General features: G+C 34.3%; 1 protein-coding gene across 2 annotated transcripts in view; it reads left to right on the top strand.

Annotated features, from left to right (window-relative positions):
- The window catches only part of SCN9A (sodium voltage-gated channel alpha subunit 9), a 186,427-nt gene that overhangs the window by 103,220 nt on the left and 56,654 nt on the right, over nt 1-26,553 (top strand). For both annotated transcript variants that reach the window (XM_025405213.1, XM_025405212.1), the window contains exons 16-17: nt 735-1,091; nt 5,853-6,329. In XM_025405213.1, the coding sequence (XP_025260998.1) occupies nt 735-1,091; nt 5,853-6,329 (834 nt within the window). The remainder of the gene's footprint in view (nt 1-734; nt 1,092-5,852; nt 6,330-26,553) is intronic.

Genomic DNA, 26,553 nt, shown 5'->3' with positions numbered 1-26,553 from the left:
TTATTATTTAAAACTTTTTGGAATTTGAATCAAAAGGCAAGATTATATCTTGATATCAAGTAAAATAAAATCCACTCATTGACAAATGCACTTAAATAACTGAAACCACTTGAATATTTTTACAATTTTTGAAGACATGCTCAATTCTAATTTGAAGTGCACACTAATAATATAAATATTTTCTATTATATTAATATAGTGCAATAATTTATTTCACAGTAAGAAGCTTATGACTTACAGAATTTCAATGATTATATGTTCATAACTTTATGAAGTAAAGATCAAATTGTTATCCCTCAAACAATTGTTGTCTGATCTTAACAATATAAAAACAAATAAAGACTTTTTAAAGCACATTTCTCTAATATGCTAGAATTTATCTAAATGTCAGCATGAAAAATGTATAAAAGTATTAGAAAATAGAATTAAGGATAAATTATCAATTCTAAAAGAAATAATATCACAAATTATAAGAGATTTCTATAGCAATCCTGAACTAAAAGTACATACTTTCTTCATAATATCTGTTGTCATTTTCTGGGGCAAGTAGAACAAAATTACAGAAATACTGAAAATAGATGAGAATGAAAAATAAGAATAGTTTATTTTAGCCAGATAATAATGACAATATTATAGGACTTAAAGTCAGCTTTAAACTTTGAACAAAAATCAAGATTGGAAACATTGAAAAAATTTTCATAATGATTAATATTAAACTTTATATTTGCTTTTAGCTCCGAGTCTTCAAGTTGGCAAAATCCTGGCCAACATTGAACATGCTGATTAAGATCATTGGTAACTCGGTAGGGGCTCTAGGTAACCTTACCTTAGTGTTGGCCATCATCGTCTTCATTTTTGCTGTGGTCGGCATGCAGCTCTTTGGTAAGAGCTACAAAGAATGTGTCTGCAAGATCAATGATGACTGTACACTCCCACGGTGGCACATGAACGACTTCTTCCACTCCTTCCTGATTGTGTTCCGCGTGCTGTGTGGAGAGTGGATAGAGACCATGTGGGACTGTATGGAGGTTGCTGGTCAAGCCATGTGCCTTATTGTTTACATGATGGTCATGGTCATTGGAAACCTGGTGGTATGTAACCAGATGTTCATACATTTTAATTTCTCTGTGGAAATTATTTTGTGATGATGTGATCTATTATTTTTATAATTTTATAATTATATCTAAAGTCATTAATTGCAACAGAATAGTGATAATTTTAATACAAGAAAGAACAGGAAAGAGAACAAAATGTTGTTTTAGTTTCCCTAGCCAAATAATCCATATTTATATTTTTCAAAATCACTGCCTTTTCATTTTAATGCAAAGCTTTCTATCTTTCTCTCTAATCTTGATAGTAATGGCATATGCTCTCTTGAAGCTATACTAATAAATAATATATAAGTAAGTTAATAATAACAAAAATGAAGTTAATAATGGACCAAGGCAAATGAAAGGACTGGTCCCGCACCTTATAGCCATGTATAAGACTAGCCTCTATAGCAAGGATCAGCACCTATGCCCCACAGACCACAGCAAGTCCAGTGCCTGTTATTGTGTGGCCCTGGGAGCTAAGAATGATTTTTAAATTTTTAAGTGGTTAAAATAATCAAAAGAAGAATAAATGACACATGCACATTATATGAAATTCAAATTTTAGTGTTCATAAATTTTATTCAAACATGGGAGTGTTAATTCATTTACGTATCTTCCATGGCTGCTTTTACATTACAATGGCAGAGATGAATAGCTGCCATGGAAATCCTATGCCCAATAGCATCTAAAATATTTATCATTTGGCCCTTTACAGAAAAAGTTTTCCAACCACTGTCCTATAGCATCGCGTAGACATAGCAATTTGCCTATTTTTTGAATTAGTGTTTTCTTGACTTGTACTTCTTTTTATTTTTTTCTTCCTTATACTGATTGGTGAACACTTTCAAGCTTACAAGCAGGAGAAAATTGGGATAAGGTGCTCTTCTATGAGCCACTCATCTCAATTCTCAAATCTGCCGTGTTGACTAGTCTCAGTTGGTCAGCTTGACATCAAATCTCTCATCAGGTATCCAGAAGGTGGGGTATGGTAACAGCCATATGGTAAGTGCCTTCACTTCCCACTGAGTTGAAAAAAGTTACTAAAATATTGTTGTCCTTGTAACCACCATAAAAAAAGGACTCAGAAGTCAGGACAGAAACCTACATTCATCCAATCACACACTAAATGATACTGTGCCAGACATACACAAAGGCATTTATGCAGCACATATTCTGGATTTTTACTGCACAAAAAATATATATCATGGATTACCATTCTGTAATTGTTGATCACCCTCAAGTTGCAGTAATAAATAAGCTTTCTAGTTTTATACAGCCTTACAAATTCCTTCCAATATGGAATGAAATACACATTCTCTTTGTTTCTTCTTCTCAGTTTTGCATTTATAAGCTCCTATAGCAGGATTTGCTTGTGTATTTTCTTTTTCTTTCTTTTTTTTCTTTCTTTGAGATGGAGTCTCACTTTGTTGCCCAGGCTGGAGTGCAATGATGCAATCTCAGCTCGCCCCAACCTCCGCCTCCCGGGTTCAATAGGTTCACCTGCCTCAGCCTCCTGAGTAGCTGAGATTACAGGTGCATGCTACCGTGCCAGCTGATTTTTGTATTTTTAGTAGAGGTGGGTTTTCATCATGTTGGCCAGGCTGGTCTCGAGCTCCTGACCTCAGGTGATCCAGCCTCCTTGGCTTCCCAATGTGCTGGAATTAGAAGCATGAGTCACCACGCCCAGCCGTGTACTTCTTCTTAAAAAATTTTGACATAAAATCATGAAATTGGGACAGGTATAACTTGTGAAAACATGCCACATCAAAGCCAGTGATCACAAATAATTTAAATGTTTATTATTTATTCAGGCAAATTCAAAGGGAAAGGCATTCCCTTGGCTCTCACGTTATCCACTCAATATTTTTCAGTATCTTCTCTGTGAAAAGAAAGGTATTTAGGTATAGTTTAGATAGGAAGGCATTGTTTAGGTATTATTTAGGGTGGAAAACCAAAACCAATTACCCATGATCTAATCGTTGTTTTTAAGATGCTTATTAGGACACAGAAAAGTGGTACACAAAAGATATCAGACAAGGAAGAAGTGATGAGTTCTACCAATGAGGTTAAAATAAAATGCTTTTGACACTTAAAAGAAAGAGTTTTAGATTGAGACTTAAGGGAGTTTTTTGAAGTGGGCCTTTGAAGAATGGATAATATCATATTTGATCCTGGACACTGGTGTGAGAGTAATGTTTTCCTTTGAATGACAATATAGATTTATAGTAAAAAACAGAGGAGATATATCGACGAGTGTTTCATTCATGTAGAATTAGTGTTAACTAACTCATATTGTTATTCTTTAATTATTAATTATTGGCAATGAAAGGATACAGAAAAGAATTCATAAAGTTGATAACCAATTCTTGACTAATGAAGGAACTACCAATATCATAGAATTAAAATTTAAGGAAAAAAATATATTCCTGATATAGTCTTCCACATTAGAGTTATATGCTAAACTGGCTTCTCTTTTTAAATATTTCTCTAATTTATTGTTTCAGTCGTTTTATTGCCAATTAATTGAAATGGTTAAGGATCACAGGTTTAGGAAAACATTTGGAAAAATAGATTTTAGTCAGCTTGGGTCTATATCAGGAAACTTGTGAAGATCTTTAATCACAATGAGACTTTGAATCAAGTATACATTTTATTAATATTTCTTCTCTTGTTTAACGTGATAATACAAAGATGATACAAATGGACTTTATTTTGATTTGTGATACCCACTAGGTTATAGAAATATTAGAGACTTAAGATTTTTGAAGGAAAGAGAGTTGTCACAGCAGCTGTTCTCAACGAAGTGAGAACCTCATGAGCCACCGCACCCTGTTAAGATGGTTTAACACTTGAATGGATTAAGGAGAATAAAGCAGTAAAATGGACCCTCAGATCCTCACCAATATTCCTATTAAAACAAATATACACAAATGTGTATTTCATAGTGAAATATACTTTTTCATTGACAAGTATTAAACTATTAAACCATTTCAGGGACTTTTTGCAATTATCAAAATTGTTCAGTATGATTCCCAGACCTCCCACCTCCAGAATTTTCTCTAAAATCAGACTTATTGAGATACAATTTTAACCTGCTCTTTTTACTTACATCTCAGAGAAATTTTTTTTTTTTTTTTTTTTTTTTTTTTTTTTGAGACGGAGTCTCACTCTGTCACCCAGGCTGGAGTGCAGTGGTGCGATCTCCGCTCACTACAAGCTCCGCCTCCTGGGTTCCCGCCATTCTCCTGCCTCAGCCTCCGGAGTAGCTGGGACTACAGGCGCCGCTACCACACCCGGCTCATTTTGTGTATTTTTAGTAGAGACAGGGTTTCACGGTGTTAGCCAGGATGGTGTCGATCTCCTGACCTCGTGATCCACCCGCCTCGGCCTCACAAAGTGCTGGGATTACAGGCTTGAGCCACCGCATCCGGCCCAGAAATTGTTTTAGGTATGACCAAAATGAGGGGTGAGTACCTTCTCTTCAGTTAGGTCTTACTTTGATTTTTCAAACATGAGGTAGATGATTTGGGCCATGAAAAGACTTACATCAAATGCCAATTCAATTTTCTTTTTTGTTTCCTGGGTAAAACAATGTTTAAATATAATTTACATGTTTCCTGCCCTCTGTGAACATTTTTTTTTTTTTTACAATTTTTTTTTTGTTTGTCTGCTTGCTTGTTTGTTTTTGAGACGGAGTCTGGCTGTGTTGCCCAGGCTGAAGTGCAGTGGTGAGATCTCGGCTCACTGCAAGCTCCGCCTCCTGGGTTCATGCCATTCTCCTGCCTCAGCCTCCCGAGTAGCTGGGACTACAGGCGCCTACCACCACGCCCAGCTAATTTTTGTATTTTTAGTAGAGACGGGGTTTCACTTTTTTAGCCAGGATGGTCTCGATCTCCTGACCTCGTGATCCACCCACCTCGACCTCCTAAAGTGCTGGGATTACAGGCGTGAGCCACCGCGCGCGGCCTTTTTTTTTACAATGTTGAGTTCACCTGCACTTCTACTTCAGTGAGAAAAAAATAATAATTAACTCAAAAATAAGACTTTGTTTCAAGAGAATAGAAATTGTCCTGACCTTTTTTGTAATCTCTTCTGGGGCCAACATAATAGGCAATGAAGCCAGCCAATCATAATGCCATTATTGCATGTGAATCAGGTTCAAGGGGCAGGTCCTTTTCTGTGCTTTAAAAGTCACATTAAGTAGTATTCTAGCATACTTCTTGGACAGAATATTTCATTACAGGAACTTTGTAAGTATTGTGTGTTTCCTTTGTTGGAACAAGTGACATTTATCTTCTGGTAAAGTGAACAAAGATCTTTAGCACAATAGAAAATAGTCACAATCGTCTTGTTCTACTTGTTTCTCACAAGTAATAAAGAATGATAGATGAATGCTAGGAGAGTTTTTTGGGTTCATAAAAGGGAACTTGATTAAGGAACTACTGCTACAGAAATGAACTTAGAAATGACGTAATGATAATGATGAGGGATCATTCTCTCTGCTCCCCATGGTAGTTCTTCCTGGGTATGGCTGATCCTCTGCTGCCAAGTCTGCTGGGGCTAGTCTAGGGATACAGTGATGAAGAGTCTACCCTCTCCTCTGTCTCTCTCATGTGGTCTTATCCGTGCGTGAAAAGGTGCAGAAATCTTCGTTGCTGGTTTGTATTGTGGCCTATATTCAGAAAAGTGTGCTTATTTTATTTTTTTTATATTTCCTGTCTCCCTATTTCTCTACCCCCTCTCCCCACCCTGATATAGGTCCTAAACCTATTTCTGGCCTTATTATTGAGTTCATTTAGTTCAGACAATCTTACAGCAATTGAAGAAGACCCTGATGCAAACAACCTCCAGATTGCAGTGACCAGAATTAAAATGGGAATAAATTATGTGAAGCAAACCTTACGTGAATTTATTCTAAAAACATTTTCCAAAAAACCAAAGATTTCCAGGGAGATAAGACAAACAGAAGATCTGAATACTAAGAAGGAAAACTATATTTCTAACTATACACTTGCTGAAATGAGCAAAGGTCACAATTTCCTCAAGGAAAAAGATAAAATCAGTGGTTTTGGAAGCTGCGTGGACAAATACTTGATGGAAGACAGTGATGGTCAATCGTTTATTCACAATCCGAGCCTCACAGTGACTGTGCCAATTGCCCCTGGGGAATCCGATTTGGAAAATATGAATACCGAGGAACTTAGCAGTGATTCAGATAGTGAATACAGCAAAGTGGTAAGAATGCTTCATATACTTTGTGTTTCATGTTAACAATTAGTATGAAATGAATGAAAATTTCAGATTTCTGTTGCCATAAGTTCTTCTTAACGTTGCATATAGTGATGGATAGTTTTCTGTGCATGACTACACAACAGCTTCCTGAAGATTTATCTGGTAAAGTTTAGTTACTAGTTCTTAATAATTGATTTAATCTTACTTAGCTGTATGAGAAAGCACCAGGTATCTTTGAGCCTTCCCATTCTTCATCCCATGTTGCCTGTCAGTTGCAAAGTTACACACAGTCTCCCTCCACAGTGCCTGTTTGAATCCACCTCTCCTTTTCATCACCTTTCCTTTGTACTCACTATTTTTTGCCTAAACCATTTCAAGCAGAGTCTCGACTGATGCCTCTGCTTCCATTTTGCATTTACTCTAGTTTACTTATTTGATTAATTTCACTCACGCAGATTCAGTCCTAATCATTTCACTGCCATGATGTATCCATGATCTGCAAAATCTCTCTCTCTCTTTTCTCTTTTATTCTCCTTTTTGAAAAAAAAAAAAAAAAAAAGGAGACAAGTCTCACTCTGTTGCCCAGGTTGGAGTGCAGTGGTGCTATCATAGCTTACTGCAACCTTGAACTCCTGGGCTCAATGATCCCCCTACCTCCACCTCCTGAGTAGGTGGGACTATACGCCCATGCCACAACACCCAGCTAATTTTTTTTAAAAAAAGTTTGTAGAGACAAGGTTTCACTATGTTTCCCAGGCTGGTCTCAAACTACTGGACTAAGGCAATTCTTCAATCTTTGTCCCCAGTTGCTGAGATTACAGGAATGAGCCACCATACCTGGCTATCCCCAAAGTCTCTTGAATTATGTATTGTGCACAAAGCCTTCACACTATGGCCCTAACCAGCTTTGACTAGCTGTATCTCCTAGTGCTCACCTGAAGACTTTTACCTGTACCAAACCAATTTCCTTTTAGGCCATAAACACTGTCCACACTTTGCTTGGGATTTCCTTCTCCAGTCAAAATCCTTCAAGGCATCACCCTTGTATTTATCATTTATTAAATTGTTAATACTTAAATCACAGTTGGGTAAAGGTTAAATGAATTAACATGTTAATACATGTAAAACATTTAGAACCATACTCAACATTCTCAAAATGTTACTCATTTCATCCCTCCTAACTTCTTCCCAAGTGGATCTAGTCCCTTCTCATTTTGAACCCCAAACAATTTTATACCTCTTCCTGGATTCAGTAATCTAAAATTTTACTTTTTTGAGAAATTATGGTATGCCTCTAATGGTACTGTAAATTCATTGAGAACAGAAACTCTTTTAAACCTTCTTTTGTGCCCTCCTCTCCCACGCTTACCTGCATATTTCTAGTGAGTCAAGGTATATATCGAGCTGTATTTTTTTTGTGAAATATAACAACAGTATTACAAATTATGTTTATGGTGTTGTTTTAAAGTCTTAAGGTATCATTTAAAAATAATCTTTTGTTTTCTGTAGCTCATGTTAGGAAGTATTTGACAGATAGTTACCAAATATCTTCTATCTCCTTAACTTACTAAGACTCCACCCTCCATGAATTTATAGTGGCCTTTGAAAAAAGATTATATGGAATAATCATTATATATATATACACACACACACACTATATATACACACACATATATATATGTGTGTGTGTGTGTGTAAAATGCTCAGGAGGCTGAGGCATGAGAATCACTTGAGCCCCGGAGGTGGAGCTTGCAGTGAGCCAAGATCGTGCCACTGTACTCCAGCTTGGACTATAGAGTGAGATTCTGTCTCAAAAAAAAAAAAAAAAAAATATATATATATATATATATATGATTAAATTAAATTAAAACAAAATAAAATACTCTATATTTAGTTGAGTGAATAAACTATTAAATCAATAAATCATGATATATGTTTCTATGTAGCCAAGGACATTTTTTCCAAGATGGTAAAGTAAGGAATAAAATATAGTCATCCCTTGATATCTAGCGGGGAGTGGTTCCAAGGCTCCCCACAGAGACTAAAATCTGCAGATGTTCAAGTCCTTTATATAAAATGGCACAATGTTTACTATATAACCTACACACATCCTCTCATATGTACACTTTAAATTATCTTCAGATTACTTATAATGTAAAACTAAATAACTAACACAGTGTAAATATTTGTTTTACTGTATTTTTTATTTGTACTCTATTTTTTATTTTGTACAATAAAATTGTATTTTTATATTTATTTTTTCCAATTACTTTCCATCTGTAGTTCGTTGACTCTACAGATGTGGGACCCAGGGATACAGAAGGCCAGCTTTATTTTATTTGTATATTTTAAAGTCTTTTACATGGAAGAAGTAATACTCCCAAAATTTTAAAAGTGTGTTCATTTCAGCTTAAAGTTAGAAAACCAGCTTCCACATATGCCTTTTAAGGAGCAGGCAACTAGATTTAGTATCATACGGAAAGGGAAACTAACTCAGTCACCCATTTTTTTCTAACTAACTCAGTCACCCATTTAAAGAAGATTAAAATTATAAACTCCAATCGCCTGGCAGACAGTTGCTCTCAGAGTAAAACTTGGATTCTAGGTGTTAAAGTCCTTCAGGAGCTGGGCAAAGTCAACCAAATACTTCTGAAATTATTTCTTAACATTTACGAGGAATTATTTCTTACCTGTTCATTTTTCTTTCTTTTAAAGCCAATGGCTGACCTTTCATGGATCTCCTTAGCTGCTGACAAAATTCTTATTCTTAGTATGTTGAGTTGTAACATTTTTAAGAGAACCTTATAGAACTTTCCATTTAGCACTTCATTTTCTAACTGAAAAAGCAGACTCATTAAAAGGAAGTGATTTGATTCACAGTTATAAAGCTAGAGTTGTACAGTTATAAATCCAGAGTTATATAGTTGTACAGTTATAAAGGTAGAGCCATGTCAAGAGTCCCAGTCTTGTGACTTACAGCTCAATGGAATTTCTACCTCTCTTGCCCTCTCTTTCTCCATTTGAAAGACAAAACAAACATTCCTATTGAACTTAATGTTCAATTTGTCTCCCCTGGGGTATAAAGCCATGCAGCTATAGAATTCATATATCTGTGGTATGCAGATGAAGGTGTGTTGTCATAATGGTCAGCTATCTTTTAAAATTAGTGATTTTATTTGTCTTTTGTAACTGAAATAGATTATTTTAACCATCTGTAAAATTACTCTGCCACTTATTCCATGAGCCCTTCCTAAAGAGTATGAAATCTAGTGTCCTATAAACTGAGTTGTCTAAAAACCATTTGATGTTAATATTTTAATATTCTTGATTTTCACTATTTTTTCTCATTACATAATGGTCATATCTATGTGATAAAAGAGTGTACATTCTTATTCTATTACATTTCTATGGTATGCACAATCAAATATACAGGGGTTTGTGGCTACCTTAGAGGTTGTAGTAACGGGTACATAAGCCAGTATTTTTAAGTCATTTAGCATAGTATTTGAATTAGCAAGCTATTAAAAACATTTTTGTTATCATCGATTTCTGCATCAATATTATTACCTAAGAACTCAGGTTCTTAGTGCTACTGACTTCTAATTATGAACTTTGAAAGTTTACCTTTCTTCATAAAAAATTTTCCATGACATATCTCAAGGTATGTCATCTTAAGTATAGACAAATCTACCTGAAGATGTAAGAATTGAGAAATAATGAAGGTTCAAGATCTAAAGGAAATTTGTTAGATAAGATATTAAGCTGTGGGCAACTATAAAAACCTATGTCTAAGGTCTTTCTTTCCAGCCTCTTCAGATTAAAATGTTTCCAGTTTAAATTTTGTCATTTTTGTTTTGTTTTGTTTTCCCATTTGGGTCACCAAAATAGTGCACATTTTCTTTATTTGTCTAAAATGTTTCTAATCCTCCTATGCTAACTTTTCCTGCTCTAATTCTCATAATCTTCACCTCCCACTTGAGTTCCTAGAGTCTTGAACTGTGAATTCCCTCCTTTGCAACTTTTGTTTTTTCCATATCTGAGATGCCTTTGAAATAGTGATGGTTGTGTTTATGATGAGCCTGGATGAGCCAAAAAGGCAAATTCGATTACCCAATAGAAAGTAACTCCTAATTTATATATTTATGTCATTAAGTCTTAGCCACTACCTTGGGATATGATTAAGAACGCCACTTTTAATTTACAAGAAGAAAACAAACAACCCCATCAAAAAGTGGGCAAAGAATATGAACAGACACTTCTCAAAAGAAGACATTCATACAGCCAACAGACACATGAAAAAATGCTCATTATCACTCACCATCAGAGAAATGCAAATCAAAACCACAATGAGATACCATCTCACACCAGTTAGAATGGCAATCATTAAAAAGTCAAGAAACAACAGGTGCTGGAGAGGATGTGGAGAAATAGGAACACTTTTACACTGTTGGTGGGACTGTAAACTAGTTCAACCATTGTGGAAAACAGTGTGGCAATTCCTCAAGGATCTAGAACTAGAAATACCATTTGACCCAGCCATCCCATTACTGGGGATATACCCAAAAGATTATAAATCATGCTGCTATAAAGACACATGCACACATATGTTTATTGCAGCACTATTCACAATAGCAAAGACTTGGAACCAACCCAAATGTCCATCAGTGACAGACTGGATTAAGAAAATGTGGCACATATACACCATGGAATACTATGCAGTCATAAAAAAGGATGAGGTCGTGTCCTTTATAGGGACATGGATGCAGCTGGAAACCATCATTCTCAGCAAACTATCGCAAGAACAGAAAACCAAACACCACATATTCTCACTTATAGTTGGGAATTGAACAATGAGATCACTTGGACACAGAAAAGGGAATATCACACACTGGGGCCTCTTGTGGGGAGGGGGAAGGGGAGAGGGATAGCATTAGGAGATATACCTAATGTACATGACGAGTTAATGGGTGCAGCACACCAACATGGCACATGTATACATATGTAACAAACCTGCACATTGTGCACATGTACCCTAGAACTTAAAGTATAATAATAAAAAAAAGAATGTCACTTTTTAAGATAGAATATTTGCCTCAAATCTTAGCTTTTGATATGACCTTGAGCAATTTACAAAAACCTTTTTTTAGTTTACTTATGTGTAAAATAGATTGTAATAAAAATTACATGATTCTCATAATTAGAAAATGCTTACTGAAAAGTAAGTGCTCAATGTACAATTATTATAAGTATGGAATTGAGTGCTTACATACACAGTGTAAGTAGCTGTTGGCTACAGATTGAATTTAAAAGAGATAGCATGATGAAGATCAGTGCTTCAGAATCTTAGTGTGTGAAAGACATACTTGGGGACTTTATTACAAATGCCTGTTCTGGATCATATCCTTTGAATTGTCTTTGCCTAAATTTGGATGCAACTTCAGAATCATTAACAACGTTTGCAGCAGCTACTGATCATTAGAGACTACTATGAACAAGCATACACCAACAAATTGGAAAACCTAATGGAAATTGATAAATTACTCAATACACACAACTTGCCAAGATTGTATCATGAAGAAGTGGAAAACTCGAACAGACCAATAATGAGTAACAAGATTGAATCAGTAATTAAAACTCTCCTAGCAAAGAAAAGTCCAGGACTACATGCTTCGCTGATGAGTTCTACCAAACATTTAAAGAAGAACTAATATTAATTCTTCTCAAATTATTCCAAAAAATTCAAAAGGAAAGGAAGTCTTCTAAACTCATTCTACAAGGCCAGTATTATCCCAATACCAGAACCAGACAAGGATATACACAAAAAAAGAAAGCTGGAGGCCACTATCCCTGATGAACACAGATGCAAAATGCTGCAGCAAAATACTAGCAACTCAAATCCAACGGCCTATCAAAAAGATTATTCACCATGCTCAACTGGAAATCGTCCCAGGGATGCAAAGATGTTTCAACATTTGCAGAACAATAAACTTTCTACATTATATCAACAGAATGAAACGTAAAAACCATGTGGTCATCTCAATAGACAGAGAAAAAGCATTTTATAAAATTTAGTATCCTATGTTTGATAAAAATTATCAACAAATTAGGTATGGAAGAAACATACCTTAATGTAATGAAGGCCATATGTAACAAACCCACAGCTAACATGATACTAACCAGGGAAGAGCTGAAAGCTTTCTTTCCACGATCTGAAAGAAGACAAGGATACTCACTTTCACTACTTTTATTCAACATAGTAATGAAGTTCTAGCCAGAGCAATCAGGCAAGAGAAAGAAATAAAGGACATTTAAATTGGAAAGAAGGATGTCAAATTCTCTCTGTTTTTATATAATCCGATCTTAGATACAGAGAATTCTAATGACCCCGTGAAAAAAAAATAGATTTCATAAATGAATTCAGTAATGTTTGAGGACACAAAATCAACATGCAAAAATCAGTATTATTTCTATATGTTAACAACAAATAATCTGAAAATAAATTAAGAATGCAATACCCTTTACAATGGCTACAAAAATAAAATACCTAGAAATAAATTTAAACAAGGAGATGAAATATATTTACAATGAAAACTATAAAATATTGGTGAGAGAAATTGAAGAGGACACAAAAAGGGAAAGATATTCCATGTCCATGGATTAGAATAATTAATATTGTTAAAATGTCCATATTACCCAAAGCAATCTATAGATTTAATGCAATCCCTATCAAAATACCAGTGACATTCTTTACAGAAATAAAACAAAAACAGTCCTAACATTTGTATGAAACCACAAAAGACCCTAAATAGACCAAGTAACCTGGAACAAAAAGTACAAAGCTGGTGGCATCACCCTAACTGACTTCAAAACACACTATAAAGCTATAGTAACCAAACAGAATGATACTGACATAAAACAGACATATAGAGCAATACATAAGAATAGAGAGTCCAGAAATAAATCTACACATATACAGTTAACTGAGTTTTGACAAAGTTTCCAAGTACATATAATAGGGAAAGGACAGTCTCTTTAGTAAATGGTTCTGGGAAAACTGAATAGCCACATGCAAAAGAATGAAATTAGACCTTTATCTCTAAATTTTTATATAAGTCAACTCAAAATAGACTAAAATGTAAGACCCAAAATTACATGACTGTTAAGAAAAAAAAAAAAACGGGGAAAGTTTCATGATGTTGGTCTAGGCAAGGATTTTTTTTGGATAAAACCTCAAAAGCACAGGCAATAAAAGTAAATATAGACAAATTGGATTATATTAAAAAGCTTCTGCACAGCAAGGCAAATAATCAATAGAGTGAAAAGACAACCTACAGAATGGGAAAATATATTTGTAAATTATGCATCTGATAATGGGTTAATATCTAAAACATATAAGGAACTCAAACAACTCAACAACAACAAAAAACAAATAATTCAAAAATGGACAAAAGACCTGAATAGATATTTCTCAAAAGAAGACATAGAAATGCCAACAGATATATGAAAATATGCTCAACATCACTAATCATCAGGGAAATGCAAATCAAACCTATATTGAGGTATTTCCTCACTCTAGTTAGAATGGCTACCATCAAAAAATCAAAAGATGAAAGTATTAAAAGGATATGGAGAAAAGGGAATCCTTACACACTGATTGTGAGAATGTAAATTAGTACCACCATTATGGAAAGTAATATGGGGGTTCTTAAAAAATTAAAAATAGAATTTTCATATGAGCTAGCAGTCCCAATACTAGGTAAATATCCAGATGAAATGAAATCAGTATATTGAAGAGAGAGAGTAAACATAGAATGCTGTACTCCTATATGTTTACTGCTGTACTGTTCACAATAGCCAAGTTATCATATTAACCTAAATGATCATAGATAAATGCATAAAGAAAATGTAGTATATAAGAAAAATTGAACACCATTCAGCCATAAGAAATAATGAAATCCTGTTATTTGTGGCAACATGAATGAACTTGGAGGATATTATGTTAAGTGAAATCAGCCAGGCACAGAAAGTCAAATATCTCACACATATGTGGAATCTAAAGAGTTGTCATAGAAGTAGATAGTATAGAGTAGCGATTATCTGAGGATGGGAGGCTTGGAGGAGCGAGGTATGGAGAAAGATTGGTCAATAGGTACAAAGCTGCAGTGAGATAGAATAAGTTCTAGTGTTCTACAGAATAGTTGGATGACTAGAGTTAACCATAATGTACTGTATATTTCAAAATAGCTAGAAGTTTGTAAATGATCTCCTCACAAAGAAACGATAAATGTTCAAAGCTGTGGATCTGCTGGTTACCCTACTTGATAGTTACATAATGTATACATGTATCAAACTATCACATGTACCCCATAAATATGTACAATTATTATGTATCAAAAATAATTTTTAAAATAAATGATGGTAACCTAATCCCTAGCTTACCTGGATTCGGGTTTCTGAGATACCACTTTCTTTATTCAGGGGCTATGGATATATTCCCCCTTTTGGTTGTTTAAGAACCTGCATTTTGAGTAAGGGGAAATAACATCACTAACCTTTGATGTCTCTCCCTCTCCTCTCCCTACCCAAAAACCCTCTCTTTTATGACTTAGCATCCTTGTTTCTCAATATAGTTTATGCAGAATTTTCAATGCTATCCTAGTATAAGTTTTCAGGTTGGCAGATTTCCTCACCCTGATAGATAGTTAAAAATACACTGCAGAATCAAATCAAAATATTTTACAATAAAACATCTTATCAGAAAATAACCAAAGAGATGAGTTCAAACAAACGGTTTAGTCAAATATCTTAAACAGTTCTGAGTAAACAAATGGAAATAGAACAATAGCACTTCTCCGAAGATACAGTGTCAGAATCAAGAAAGACATGCTGTTATCTCAAAGGTATCCATGAGAATAATACACTTTTCACTGTTTCTAAGAATGCAGGCACTGAACTGATGACTCTTCTCAGAGTCAGTCTTCTCTTGAAGTGCAAGGAAGCCCTCCAAGCATGCTCCAAACATTAACAACACACTACACAGGTTTTGTTTTGTTTTGTTTTGTTTTGTTTAACCATTGGCAGTGAAGTGCTTCCTCATTATAAACCTTAAAGGAAGCATGAAATGCATCCATTCATCAATAAATATCTATTGCACCTTACTATGCTGTAAGCACTGTGCTAAGAACTGCTGAGGGAAAAAAAGATCATGTTCTCACACAACTGCAATAATTTAATATCTGGATTAACTTGAAAGTTAAAATATAAGGGCTCAGGGTCTACATATATAAGACTGTGAGCTGATCCAAGGATGTATTAGTTTATTAGTGATGTAACAAATTAGCACAAACTCGGTGGCTTACAACAACAGAAATTTATTCTTTTGACAGTTCTGGAGGCTAGAAGTCTGAAATCAAGGTCTGAGCAAGGCCATGATTTCTCTAAAGGCTATAGTGACTATCCTCCCTTGCTGCTTTCTAACTTTGGAGGTTGTTGGCAATCCTTGCAGCTTGCAGCTTTCAGCTGCATCATCCCAATTTCTGGCCCGGTACCCACATAGTTTTCTCCCTGTGTGTCTCTGTCTTTTCTTCTTATAAGGACCCCAGTTACATTGGATTTGGACCCACACTAATGCCCTCATCTTAATTGTGTCTGCAAAGACCGTATTTCCAAGTAAGATCACATTCAAACATGCCAGGGTTAGGACTTCAACATAACTTTTGGAGGATTACAATTCAACCCATAACAGAGAATTTTGACTTAGAAGACTGGATGTTTTTTTTTTTTTTTTTTTTTTTTTTTTTGAGACGGAGTCTCGCTCTGTCCCCCAGGCTGGAGTGCAGTGGCCCGATCTCGGCCCACTGCAAGCTCCGCCTCCCGGGTTCGTGCCATTCTCCTGCCTCTGCCTCCCAAGTAGCTGGGACTACAGGCGCCCACTACCACGCCCAGCTAATTTTTTGCATTTTTAGTAGAGACGGAGTTTCACTGTGTTAGCCAGGATGGTCTCAATGTCCTGACCTCGTGATCCACCCGCCTCGGCCTCCCAAAGAGGTGGGATTACAGGGACTGGATGGTTATTGATGCAATTAGGGATATACTGATGGAGGAGAAAATTGAGGCGGTAGGGGAAATACAGTGTTTAATTTGGTGGCATCATAAATTTGAGCTACTTAGAGTACAGGCAGTGAACCTGAACAGGAGGTATATGGAAACACAAATCTTAAGGAAAGAAGAAAAGTCAGAGTTGTAGATAGGTTGGAATTTTGTATGTTAACTTTTATTTATCACAGGATTGTGTAGGGAGTCAGTTCCCTGGGAAACCAATCCTGAGAGAGAAATCTGTTTGTCTAAGATTTACTGAGAGCTGTTTTCAGGAACGATACCTAACATCTGTAAAAAGTGAGGGATGCAAAATTATTGGGCAGAGAGGGAAGCTGAACTGTTACAATTGCAACAGAGATTTCGGCTGATCCTATCGGCATCCCTGGTGCCGGGACGACCCTTTGGAGTAGTCCCAAAACAAAGCAAGAGGGTCAGGCCTTTCTTCTCCATACCATGCCTTGGATGCAGGCTTTCCATTTACCCTTCCAGGGGAGAGGGGCATAACCTTGGGGGAAGGACCTCCCTCCTACCACGATAATGCCCAAAGGGGGATTCGGATGTGAGCCTTCAGCAGCCAACACTTTTGGCAGCTGGGTGAATGAGCAGCTCACTGGAAAGCAGGATGTGCACAGTGCCTTACAGCATGTACTGCACGACAGAGCCATAGACAGAAGCTGAGAACAGTGGATCAAACACATTTGAGAGGTGGGTGCAAAAGAAGAAAGCACACACACACACTACACACACACACACACTACACACACGGATAAAATGTATACAGTAGCCCCTTTACACATATTATATAATTTTCCCTTTTGTGACCTCCTTAGGAAGTAAATGTAATTCATCTATATTTGCAGATGACTGAGATTCTAAAAGATTAAGAAAAGATTCGTTTAGTCACAGATGTGTCTGGGGGTATTTTTAAATTTAAGCCCCAAGCTTTAATCGTTATATTACATGCCATAGAAAGGCAGGAGAGTGAGTAGGAATACAATTGTTTTCTGCTATACCTCTGCAATGGTGTAATTCAGGACGAAATTTCTGTTGTAATGGTATTGTACATTTGCTGATTCATTGGGATTCTGATATTGTGCTTCTAATCCACCTTAATGCTGACTGATTAGGTTATAGTTTACCTTGGTAATAATGTGTGATTTTTATATTTTAAGTGTTTAAATTTGTTTCTTCAAAACTATCTTACTCCCTTCTTTATTGAAAAGTAAAACTGATTTTACTTCTAGAATATATTTCTTTCTCAAGACTACATAACCCTTTCCTTTCCATTTATTCAATATTAAATGCATATTTTATATATTATAGTATTTCATGTGTATCTGTATATTTATTTGCATATATATTAATGTATCTCTATTTTTTCATGCAAATTATTGATAAATATGACAAACTCGTCTTGACCAAACTCAAGTTCTTGTGGCTTCTGCCTGATATATTCATTCTTTTCTGGTGAAAGCCTTGCTGAGGTTAACTATTAGGTTCTTAGTGCTACTAAGACTTATCCAGCTCTCCCTGGCTTGTTGATGAAATTGGCAAGTGACCCAGAAATATCACTAAAGTCCAGATCACTGCCTTTAAAGCATCTCCTTTGTCATGACATATTATGTTATTACAGAAAAGTATTAAATCAATTTGGCATAATTTTTTCTACACATCGCTTTGCTCTCTTTGAAACTTTGTGTTCTCTCAGGACAATGTATTAAGTAGAATTGATTTATTATTACATTATCTTCCACATTAAAGCTATATTAAGGGCTAGGGAATACACTTACTGCCACACCAAGGTACACATGTTAAGATCTTAATTATTTGAATAAATCTATTTTGCTTAAGGGTACATGGATAATCCCTATTTTTTTTTTTGTATTATGTTATTTTTGGCTATTTCGGGGTCAGGACTCTGTTTAACTGCATGCAACAGAGACTTAACTATATCAGCATAAGTGGATAGAGCATTCTATTTTCACATTTTAAAACTTCCACAGATCAACAGTCCACATGGCCTCCATGTCCTAGGCTCCATCTCTTCTCCCTTCTGCCAGTCTTCATATGTGTTTTTTCTTCTATCTTAATGCCTATAATTAGAGGTGACTGTTCCACCTACAGCTTTATATCCAATACTCAGGTAGTGGATATAAAGAGAAAGAAATAGACAGAAGCAGAAGTAATGACTATCCCACTTGCCTGAGAAAAAGCAAAACTTTCCCAGAGATCCTTATCCAACTTTGGCTTATGTCTTATTGGCAAGAACAGTGTGACATGACCACCCCTAACAACAAGGAAGCCTGGCTGAGGCAGGACATTTATCCAGGCATATTGCTGCCCTGAATAAAATCTGGATTATCTTAGTAAGATACATTGGAAGACATTAACAAGGTCAGACATGCTTCTTCAATATTATTACTGCTACTAATTATTATTATTCCTTTATGAAAATGTCAAAAGAATTGAAAGATGGTAATTTTCTATTTTAAGAGATTTAGTTACTAGGCATAGTTTGGAATAATGTGCATCAACTATAATGTTATACTTTGAAACATATTGTATAAAATTACCAAGAAACAAAATTTAATTTTTATTTACTGAATTAGTATATATGAAAATAAGAATATATTAAGTTAAATAATAAAAAACTAAATATCTAACCATTTTTAATATGCAAAAAGTAGAAATTTCACGTGGCTCAACATAGTATAAAGACATAAGTAAAATATAAACTTTATTCTACCTGTATAATATTATTTCTTAATTACATAAATATGTTACTGAACACAGATATTTTGTTTATTTTTTGTATTTGTGCATAGTAGAGAACACATTAAAATTTTCTATGACTATCTGCCCAGGATTGTAATAGGCATAGAGTTTTTCTCTCCTAAATTACACTCATGAAATATTTTTGACCCCCTATAAATATTGAGTCCCCCAAAAACCACACTAAAAACTTCATGTACTTCAAAGGTAAAGGGTGATTGATCATTGACAACAAAAGTTTACAGTCTAATAGTTGCACCTTAGATAAATACACAAAAAATTATAACACAGAACAAAGCAAAGCACAATCCATAACAGGACACTAAACTAGTCCATTGAGGATGCATTGAGTAAGGGGCTATATCAGGCTGACTTCACATGAAAGGAGGTGGCACTTAAGCCAGACCTTACAGTATGGAGAGAATTTCACTGGGCAGATGTGGTACAGAAGGAAATCTCAGGCAGAGGAACGAGCATTCATGTTGTTCACCTGATTCACTCATTCATTCGTCTATCCACCCATTCATCTATTCAGTGTTCAGTTTACAAAGTCATTATCTTTAGAGAGACTTAAATATGCTTATTATTATGAAATGTAGTCATTTTATTGACTTGATAAAAAGTTGTTTCAATATTTGCAGTTCTCAAAGTTAAATATTTAATGTCCTTTTACTATGTGGTGGTTTTAATTACATTGTTATCAAGACTTTCTCTCGTTAGATTTTTTAATCAAAGTTTTTTCCTTAATTTAGATTTATGTTCTGCTTATTACTACACTTTAGAAAATGTAATAATCTTTTTAAAATGCATTTGACTTTGAAAAATTTAGGGATTAGTTACAGTTATGCTGTTGGGTAAAACTGGCATTTGATTGTATTTTTTATGCATGGATTTTTTAAAAAGCACTCTTCTGTAGAATTGCACTTAGACCATTTCTTTTTTTCAGGTTGTTTCCAAAGAATTTGAAAAATCTTTCCATCTTCATTTGTTTATGTGCCTAAAAACAATGAAATATTTGTCTGACATATTCAAATCAATGTGTCTTGTTCTCTATATTTTGATAAATTTGGAAACTTCACTTTTTTGCAATGCTGTTTAAAATGTCAAAATTAATTAATTAAAAATAAAAGTCAATCAAGACCTGCTAATTTTAGAATATGCTTTTTAAAGCTGCATACTCTTACTCCCACTTCACCCCCTATACTGAGAATCACTTATATTTAAATGTTGCTTGCATTTAAGGAGAAATAGAATGCAAAACATTGCATTAGCACATTATAGTAAATTCAATTCCTAAATAATAGAATTATGTAACTGTTTAATTGTTTTAAAGTCTCTGTTGAATGACATTTAATCTTAGTATTGTGATTCCAATATATTGCTTAACGTTGAGTATATAGCATGTACTTTCAAATATGTAACTAATTTCTACTTATAGGTATATGACTTTAAACATTTTAAAACACAGTTGACTAAACTCTTTCATCATGCTGCATTTCTAAAATTCAGTACCTAACCTTCTTACTTCTCACAGGGGTAAAATCAAACTGGATCAATCAAGGATGCAGCTCTGTGCTTTTAACCAGGCAGAGACATATGTCACCACTTTTACACAGGTTACCTAAAAAAATCATACATACGATATTTTTTCAATGTCTTGCATGCTGTTCAGCTACAAAATCTTTCTGCCTGACCCATTGCAAGAGAGTAGAAACATATACAGTTGCTCAATAGATAAAGCGACATCACAGCACGTCACCAGGACAATTCTATTATATTTTTTGTGATTCTCTTGATGACTTCTTTGATGTAACCTTCATGTGCTTAAGTGATTTCAAGTGCATGATCTGTAGATTTTTATTGAATTGATTATAAAAGTAAAATGCAGAATGTAACAGTAGCCATTGAAGCAACATTTGATTTGAAAACCTCTATCAACTTCCCTTCCTGATTAAATCTACATAAAAATATAGAGATGTTTATCACATTAAATTGTCACATTTAAATTAAGTAGATCAAAACTCTAAAAAATTGTGGAAGAAATGTTTCTGGCATAAATATAAAATCTCAGAGCAGGAAAGGATCATTGTAGTTCTAGCTGTATATTTATGGATAAGTAAATTGAGACTCATGCTTTCTTAGTACACATCTAGAAAGTTGGGGTCAGAGCCAAAGTACCCTGCTTCTAGTACAAACTTTGAATACATTTTGAAATGGTTTTAAGCACTGTTAGTTATGGGACTTTATTTTTTTAAAATCAACTCAGTAATTAATTTGATTTTATTTCCTCCTATATAAAATGCATCAGTTAAAAGTTGATAGAATGAATAAGTGATACGTGTTCAAAATGTTTAATTTTATTCCAGAAGTAATATTACTCATTGATGAGAATAAGTTTCTGATTACATACCTAATCAGAGTGGCCTCTAGAAACTAAGAGGTTTAGATAGAGCACATTATGAAGTGAACACTAAACCTATCTATCAATAACACATAGAAGACTTTTACTGAAATTAGATACAGATTAATATGTATTGCCTTACTGAATATTTCTAAAAGGTATTAAAAATACATACTAAGATATATTTTAATTTTAGCATAACTTGTTGAATGAACTTTAATAGTACTAGGATGGGGGACGGAATCTCTGTCAATAAGAATTTTGACTATTTTTTATAATCTAGTTCATATTTTGAATTTCTCTGTCATTGTTGAGATGTTTGCATTATTGTTATCTTTTGTGCAATGATGAAAGCAAAACTTTATCCTGAAATTGACACACTCTAGGGTGTGTCATTGCAGTTTCAAATGAAAAATTAGTTATTTTTGTGTTCCAGTTTATTCAAAGATAATCTTAAAGGTGGCCTAAGTGAAAGATTTATTTTTCTATTTCAAATTTGTTGGGGATTTAGAGGCAATATACTCATAGAAAACTATTTTATTCCAGAATATGGTGAATTTTCTTCAACTAGAGCCTAAATAAGGATGCATATACGTCCAATATTATCTATATAGGTATAGATAAAACATACAATTTTTGAGAAAGCTATTTCTAGAACTATATATACATGCATAGACATATAAACATATGCATATATATGTTTTGAATTCATAAATTATTATTACTTTTTTACCAAGCTATTAGAAAAGATGAGGCACATGTTGTAAATAGTCATCCTCTTAATCAAGAAAAAACTGAATATTCAGTTAAGAATGACTTGAAATATGGCACTTTAGCAAAAGTTGCCTACATAAGGGATAGAGTTATTTTATTCATGTAAAATTTCTATTTACATTATATTTTCAATATTAGAAATCCACATGTTTAAAAAACTAGTAATTATTCAGCTCATTAAAATTCACTTTTCCTTGCCCTCCTTCATTGTGGGTAGTATTAGCGGTTAACAGAAATGATTCAGATATCTAGGTAGCTTACTTTGTGTTTGTCATTCTTGCTTGTTTTAAAATTACAGATAATATTTACAAAGCTTGAGTCTGAGTATCTACACTTTGCCTTTGTGTTTGCTAAGGTTCCAATCCTTCTTTACCTACATGTTGCATTTTTTAAAGCTGGCATGAATAGTAAAATTGTCTAAATGTTTGCTTCTAAAGATTTTAAGATACTCTGACTTGACCCACTGTGTTCCAGCTGCTTTCTCTGCAAACAGTAGAGCAGTTCTGTCATGCGCCTCCGTGTGAAGAGACCACCAAACAGGCTTTGTGTGAGCAACATGGCTGTTTATTTCACCTGGGTGCAGGCGGACTGAGTCCAAAAAGAGAGTCAGCGAAGGGAGATTAGGGTGAGGCCGTTTTATAGGATTTGGGTAGGTAAAGGAATATTACAGTCAAAGGGGGGTTGTTCTCTGGAGGGCAGGAGTTAGGGGTCACAAGGTGCTCAGTGGTGGAGCTTTTTGAACCAGGATGAGCCAGGAAAAGGAATTTCACAAGATAATGTCATCACTTAAGACAAGGACTGGCCATTTGCACTTCTTTTGTGGTGGAATGTCATCAGTTAAGGCGGGGCAGGGCATTTTCACTTCTTTTGTGATTCTTCAGTTACTTCAGGCCATCTGGGCCTATAGGTGCAAGTCACAGGGGATGCAATGGCTTGGCTTGGGCTCAGAGGCCTGACAAGTTCTGTGACAGAGCACAGAGACAAACCTTGAATATCAATGGCCACTTTACACTCCTAGCTCTTACTAGTAAATGCTTCTGTTCTTTTCGTTAGAAAAATACTTCAAGATGATACTATAGGACCTGGCTGAGAAATCTGTAGCCAGTCCAGCCTTCTTATATGGCCAAGTGTTGTTGCTTTTGTATGATTTTTAAAATATTCATATCTTACCATTTAGTCATGTAAGTGTTCATGTTATTGGATAGAAAGTGCCCTAGGTAGAAGATTCTGAGAAAAAGAAGAGCTCTCCATGAAATCATTGGTTTTATTTTGAATTTCTCTGGTGGTGGCTGAGATTTGACCTCATTATTTCACCAACAGAATACTATATAGCATGTTGACCTTGTGATGGAACTGTGTGTTTCATGCTGAATGAGTAGCTGTTCCTCCCAGAGCCTACATGATATTTCTCTGCTAGCAATAGACAAAGAAAAATAGGAAAGGAAAAAAATCGGTTTTATTGCCTTTTTTTAAAAAAAAGAGGTAACGTTTTAGTTGTCCATAATTAGAATGTGAGCCCAGAATTTATTGCAACTAGTTAATAAACTGACAATTTTCTGCTAAATTAGTGAAAGTAACATTAAAACTTAGACAACAGAAGAAAATACAGTTGAGTTTTCCACTGATCAATAATATCTGGAGTATTTTTAAATTATTTCCATTTTTTCCTGAAATTCCTGAGCTTGAGTTATTTTTTAACTTGAGGCATTACCTTTCAAAAAGAATCTTGAGAAATTTCATATCAAAAACAATATTGCAGAGACCTTGAGGGGCCCAGAAATCTAAATCATGTTAAGAAATGTCATTACACTCAAGATGAAAGGCACAAATAGTAATATCAATAATATTAATGACCTCCAATTTTAAAAGCTCTATAAAAGGATAATGTTCACACTTCTCCAGAAGGAAAAAAATAAAGGCCCTGAACAACTGCAAGAGAGAAGAAAGGTTATCTTGGTTCTGCACCAGAAGAGGGTATTTAAACAACTAGTTATCCTGTAACATAATGGGAAATTGGAAAATATTGGACTCTTATGCCACATAGTAACTATGTGTGGAATTCTTCTCAAAGGGTCCTTTGATCCTTTAATCGAACTTTACTATTTTACTCCTTAATGATTCAAGAACACAATTGTAGATATTGATGGTAAAACTATGCAGTTAAATTAAAAGATGGATAACAGTAACTTGAAACTAATTTTAAAATGTCTTTCTTGCTTATTAACAGATAATGGCGCTTAGTTTACCATGAATGTCTGCCATAATTTTTCTTCTCTTTTATACCCATCTCCTCCTTTTGATTTTCTTCTCTCAACTTTCTTACTGTCTTTTGTGAGTATTTTAAGGCTCAGGTGAAATAACCATTCTAGGCTCTGCTCCTTAAAGAATATCTTTTTTTGTTGTGTGAAGCAAACAGTTTATAGTATGTACTTTAAATGTAACACTTTTAGGTTCTTTTCAGCATCAATCATTCTCTTTGAGTAAGGCTTTTGTTGAGTTCTGTGTTTTGTACAGTGCCGCTATATGTTTAATAGTTTCTTCTTTTGAGCGTTAGATTATCAAGTCATTAGATATTCCTACTTCACACCTCTTGGAACAATAATTAACTAAATAGCGTTAACCACCATCCATGATAGCATGAAGTAGGCTTACATTGTTAATGTTTATCTTAGGAAATGCCAGTGATAAATTTGTAAGTGAACAACTTAGGACATGTTCTAATGTGATACATATATTTAACATAATTTCTACTCAAGCAGTATAGTAGAAAACACAGCTTCAAGGCAATCAAAGGGAAAACCATGAAGAATAATAAAGCTTTTAATTTGAACATATTTTCAGTAATTGAAAGGAGCATCTTAAATAGCTACATAAGTTTACAATCAAGATAAGGATTATTTCACAGCTATAGTGTTGTATGGATGCACACTGAGAAATATGGAAAGATATGCCAATTTCTCTCTCTCTCTCTCTTTCCTCTCTCTCTCTCTTTTCTCTCTCTCTCTCCCCTCTCTTTCTCTCTCTCTTGATTACCTCAAGGGGGTTGAATCAAGGAGATAGTGGAGGAAACTTTAATTTTGCACTGTAAATATTATACATTTAAAATGTTTGAGTCAACTGTATCACTTTCATATTTTTAAAAAGACACTTTTAGAAGGCACTTACAGTCAATATCATATTATTCAATGAAAAGGCAGGAATGCTAATTATGGTATACTTCTGATTCCTAATACTAATGAGTCCACCTTCTTGATCCTATGCTTACATTTATATTTGTTTTATTTATAAGTAGACTGCCAATGATAAAAAATTGATATTTCCCTTTTATTAGAAATCAAATCCATGTGAAAATTACAGAAGGTCCTATTTATAATAGCAAAAGAAAATTTTTTCATACTAAAGCATTTATTTCACTTCTCTAATATAGTATAGTCATTCTTTCATTTCCAAAATTACTTGGAAAACTAAACAACAGATGATTGAGTTTAAAGAAATCAAATATAGAAAATAATCATATAAAATAATACAAATAATTGATATGATCTTCCTTATATAGTACTTAAATATGGTGATGCTTACTGTGAGAATTCAATATATTTCACCACAGGAAAAAAACTTTATTATATATATCAGCCTTTCTATATAAAGGTATTCTCTTAGAACTCTGCTAAAGAACCTTATACTGTAGCAAGTGTAGAATTCAAAGGTCAAATTGATTAGAACTGTCCAGATTGCTAAAGTGTGCATATAAATATTTAATTTTATATACAGTATTGAAATAGTTACTGTTTGAATACTTAATGCATTCCCAAGAAAACCCTGAATGTGTAAGACTCTATTAGCCATAATAATTTGACTATAAATACAAATTAATTAATAATAGTTCATATCAAATATTTTGATAATTTCTGACCCATTAAACAATAATATTTAATAACTTTAATTTATGACATAAAATTATGCGCCAAGCTGAATTCAATTGACCATAAAAAAATATAAAACCTGCATGTGAAAAAAAAAGTTTCAATGGCAAGATACACTACGTAAAATCACTGGAATTTTTACTTGCTCATAAACTAATTTGGCATAAATCTTTGTTAATGCTCTCTTAAACAGTGAGAGAACCAATTACTGATGTTGAAGATGCTTTCATGAATTTAGCCTAAGTCAGAATTCTGCAAA

This window comes from Theropithecus gelada, chromosome 12 (genome assembly GCF_003255815.1).
Source record: "Theropithecus gelada isolate Dixy chromosome 12, Tgel_1.0, whole genome shotgun sequence".
NCBI classification, from domain to species: Eukaryota; Metazoa; Chordata; class Mammalia; order Primates; family Cercopithecidae; genus Theropithecus; species Theropithecus gelada.
This window is presented reverse-complemented; position numbering and strand designations above follow the sequence as displayed.